General features: G+C 36.6%; 1 protein-coding gene across 1 annotated transcript in view; it reads left to right on the top strand.

Moving 5' to 3' along the window:
• LOC106876381 (ras-related protein Rab-13) overlaps nt 1-4,251 on the top strand; it is a 44,812-nt gene that overhangs the window by 39,313 nt on the left and 1,248 nt on the right. The window contains exon 6 of the mRNA XM_014924894.2: nt 3,142-3,249. Coding sequence (XP_014780380.1) covers nt 3,142-3,249 — 108 coding nt within the window. The remainder of the gene's footprint in view (nt 1-3,141; nt 3,250-4,251) is intronic.

The following is a 4,251-nucleotide window of genomic DNA, read 5'->3' as shown; positions in this document are numbered from 1 at the left end:
AGAGAGAGAGAGAGAGAGAGAGAGAGAGAGAGAGAGATACATATAAGCGAATTTATATATATATAAAAAAAGCGAATGAATGAAGAAGAAATATCAGAGGGAAAAACTGAGCTCACTTCGTGACTCTGACAATACAAATTATCATTCACTTATTTTTATTGATTTCAATTTGAAGTTTACTCACACGAAAAAAAAAGAAAAAATAACAGAAGGTGTCCGACATGACAGTTTAATGTTTAATGTTTAATGTTTGTTTTTGTTTTCCTTTAAAACGCTTAAGATTGCTCGAAAGGTAAGTTATTTGTTGTTCCATATGTTTATTGATGTTTCAGAAGTGAAGATGCAGTGTAACAAACGTTTTAGCTTTGTGTAACTTCATGTTCATATACCTATGTCGTAAAGTATCTCTATTTAATAATTGTAATAATAATCCTTTCCACTATAGGCACAACGCCTGAAACTTTTGGGGGAGGCGGGGAGGGACTAGTCGATTACATCGACCCCAGTGCGTAACTGGTCGTTTTTATTTTATCGACCCCGGAAGATGAAAGGTAAAGTCGACCTCGGCGGAATTTGAACTGAGAAGGTGTGATGACGGACGAAGTACCACCAAGCATTTCACTCGACGTGCTAACGATTCAGCCAGCTCACCGCTTTCATAATTGTAATGGTAATGATTTCAAATTTTAGCAGAAGGCTAACAATTTCGGAAGAAGAGATAAGTCGATTACATTGACCCCATTGCTCAACTGATTCTTATTTTATCGACCTAGAAAGAATGGAAGGCAAAGTCGACCTCAGCGGATTTGAACTCAGTGCGTAAAGACGGACGAAATGCCGCTGAGCATTTTTCCTGGAGTCCTAACAATTCTGTCAGCTCACCGCCTTCTATATAATAATAATAATAATAATAATAATAATAATAATAATAATAATAATAATAATAGCCGATGTAAATGTTGGTTGGTTACTTGGTTGGTTGATATCCGGTCACGCTTCACAGCATATAGAGAGACGAGTGAATATAAAAATTGATGCAGAGTGATTGAGAGAAAGAAAGAAAGAAAGAAAGAAAGAAAGAAAGAAAGAAAGAGAGGGAGGGAGAGAGAGACACACACACAAACAAACAGAGCAAACGTGAGAGGTGCAAGATGAAGGCACGCTTGGATTGGTGGCAGGCAATGAGTAAAGAAACGTTACGCGGACACAGTTCTCCGTTGCAAATCTCCGGACTTGGACCAATGCTAGAAATCATTAACGATGTTAACGGAGAGATACTGACAGAAATAGTAACTCCTTCAAAGTCCACTACGGTTTTCATCTTCCTTTGGTCGATAAAATAGGTACCAATACACTACGATATCAACTCAGTCACTCCGCGCTTTTCACAATACTAATGATAAACGACTCCATCCGCGTTTTCCTTATAAATTTTACTCATTGTGCTTTTGTTAAAGGATTTTATAGTCGCTGTGATGACAATGTTTCGTATTTATGTAGCCTCATTATTTTTTTCTCATTTAATATTCGTTCGTTATTTTAATTGCTTGTAAAATAATGAGTTCTTTATTATTTTCTTATGTCTTTAAGTTTTCTTTATTTCGTTATCTTTCTTCTTTGTTTCATTCAATTTTTTTTATTTTGCTTGTTTTATCTTTCAACTTTATTGCTTATATTTCTTTCTTTTCGTACTCTGTCCTTTTCTTTTTTATAGCTTTCTTTTGTGTCTTACTTTCGTTCTACGATTCCTTTCTCTTCCTTCTTTTGTTTCTCCATACTTCTTTTTCTCTCTCTCTTTTCTTCCTCGTTTCCGCTCTATCGTTCTTTTCTGTTTATCTCTTCTCATTCCGTTCCTTCTTCCCTTCCTCATTCTTTCTTCTTCTTCTTTTCCGAGAATCGCTTCTCTATATTTTATGTGAATGTGTGATTATATAAACGTGCGTGTTTATGTGTGTGCACGCCTATGTATGTTATGTATGTATATCTACCTATCAGTTTATTTATATTTATGTATGTGTGAGTATGTGTGTGTGTCTATGCTTGCATTTCATTACCAATATTTTGTTGACGCAGTTTCAAATGCTTGCATTTTATAAAGTATATTTTAATAATCGTTTTTGATTGTTTTTGTTTTTTCTGTATGGTGTGTTTCGGATGCGTAGAAATGTTTAAATCCATATCATGTATTAGGGTCAGTATTGCATGATGATGTTGGGAAATCTTTCTGTTAAACAAAAGTCGAATCCCTTTACTCCATTCTCGAGAAGGGCTTCTGTGTCTATCATTTCTTTCTTCGTTTTTCAATTTTTTTTCTCATCCTACTTTTCTTTTCTTTTTACCTCTCGTCCTTTCACGTTCTTTCTTTTTATTTATTTATTTATCTTTTTATTCATTTTTTTCAAAGAACAGCTATGTTGTATATTGAGTTCGAACCACTGCTTGGAAATACACAGCATACTAAACAAGTTTGTCGGATCATTGTATTTTCAAAGGCATATAAAACTAATAGTAGCTCGCATTTAAATCCTGTGTATATTAAATCATATTTATCTCTCAAAAGCTGGAGTTCTGGGGTCGGTTTGTTTGACTAAAGGCGGTCCTCCAGCATGGCCGCAGTCAAATGACTGAAACAAGTAAAAAAATAAAGAATACACACACACACACACACACACACACACACACACACACACACACACACGTATATATAACCCTGTAATTTTGTACGTAATAAAAGAGGAATTCTTTTCATTTATACTTTGAGGTGTCATAATTTCCTTTGCACCACCACAATCTGGTTGCTGACATAGTTTTACTGCAACTGTTTGAAAGTGTGTTAATGGCCAAGTTTTTAGAAGCCTAGGGAGAGTTTTTTTTTTCTTTTTCTTTCTTGTTGAATTTACAGATACATAGGTCTGTTGTTGAAATACCGTTTGAGGGTGAGTTCCCGACATCGGCTGTCATTAGTCAGGTTCCATTCTATCGTCTGTCTACAGGTTAGCATGAACATATGATTATCACCTGTATTTTTCTCTCCTTTTCTTTTCCAAGAAGTGGGCTTGATTGAGACTGTACTCTTCTATCAATTTTAAAAGTCAATAATCGATCTAATCTGTTATTTCGATTTTCTTTTTCTCTCTGTAGGAAATATCACACAGTCATAATCATTTGGAACCAGTACCCATTGTACTGATTGGCAATAAAATCGATCTGAAAGACCGAATTAAAGTTTCTACCAGCAAAGGCAAAAAGGTATGTATCTGATGAAAGAAACAAACTGAATGACATAATAACTGGAGAAATTTACAACAGGTGAGCCTGATGCTCTAACCATTGAGCCATGCGCCTTCACACGCATATATATATAGAGAGAGAGAGAGTTCGAATCTCGGACTAGACCGTATGTTGTGTTCTTGAACAAGACGCTTTATTTTACGTGGCTCCAGTTCACTCAAGTTGCGACGTCACTGGTGCCAAGCTGTATCGGTCTTTGCCTTTTCGTTGGCTAACATTGGTGGCGTGGAGAGGAGAGACTGGTATACATGGGCTACTGTTGGTCTTCCATAAACAACCTTGCCCGGACTTGTGCCTAGGAGGGGTACTTTCTAGGTGCAATCCCGTGGTCAGTCATGACCAAAGGGGACCGTTTTTCTTCTTCTTCTTCTTCTTCTTCTTCTTCTTCTTCTTCTTCTTCTTCTTCTTCTTCTTCTTCTAAGGCAGCGAACTGGCAGAATCGTTAACACGCTGGACGAAATGCTTAGCGGTATTTCGCCCGTCGCTACGTTCTGAGTTCAAATTCCGCCGAGGTCGACTTTGCCATTTATTCTTTTGGGATCGACAGAATAAGTACCAGTTGGGTACGGGAGTCGATGTAATCGACAATCTTCCTCCTCCACATTTCAGGCCTTATGCCTATATTAGAAAGGATTATTATTATTATTAAGACGGTGAGCTGACGACGATCAAAATACTTAGCGATCTTTCCGTCTTTACGTTCTGAGTTCAAATGCCGGCGAGCTCGATTTTGCCTTTCGTCCTTTCGGGGTCGATAAAATAATTACCAATTGAGCACTGGGGTCGATGTAATCGACTTACCCCTCCCGAAATTACTGGCCTTGTGCCAAAATTCAAAATTATTATTATTATCATCATCATTATTATTATTATTATTATTATTATTATTATTATTATCATCATCATCATCATCATCATCATCATCATCATCATCATCATCATCATCATCATCATCATCAT

Source organism: Octopus bimaculoides, chromosome 14 (genome assembly GCF_001194135.2).
Source record: "Octopus bimaculoides isolate UCB-OBI-ISO-001 chromosome 14, ASM119413v2, whole genome shotgun sequence".
Lineage (NCBI taxonomy): Eukaryota > Metazoa > Mollusca > Cephalopoda > Octopoda > Octopodidae > Octopus > Octopus bimaculoides.
This window is presented reverse-complemented; position numbering and strand designations above follow the sequence as displayed.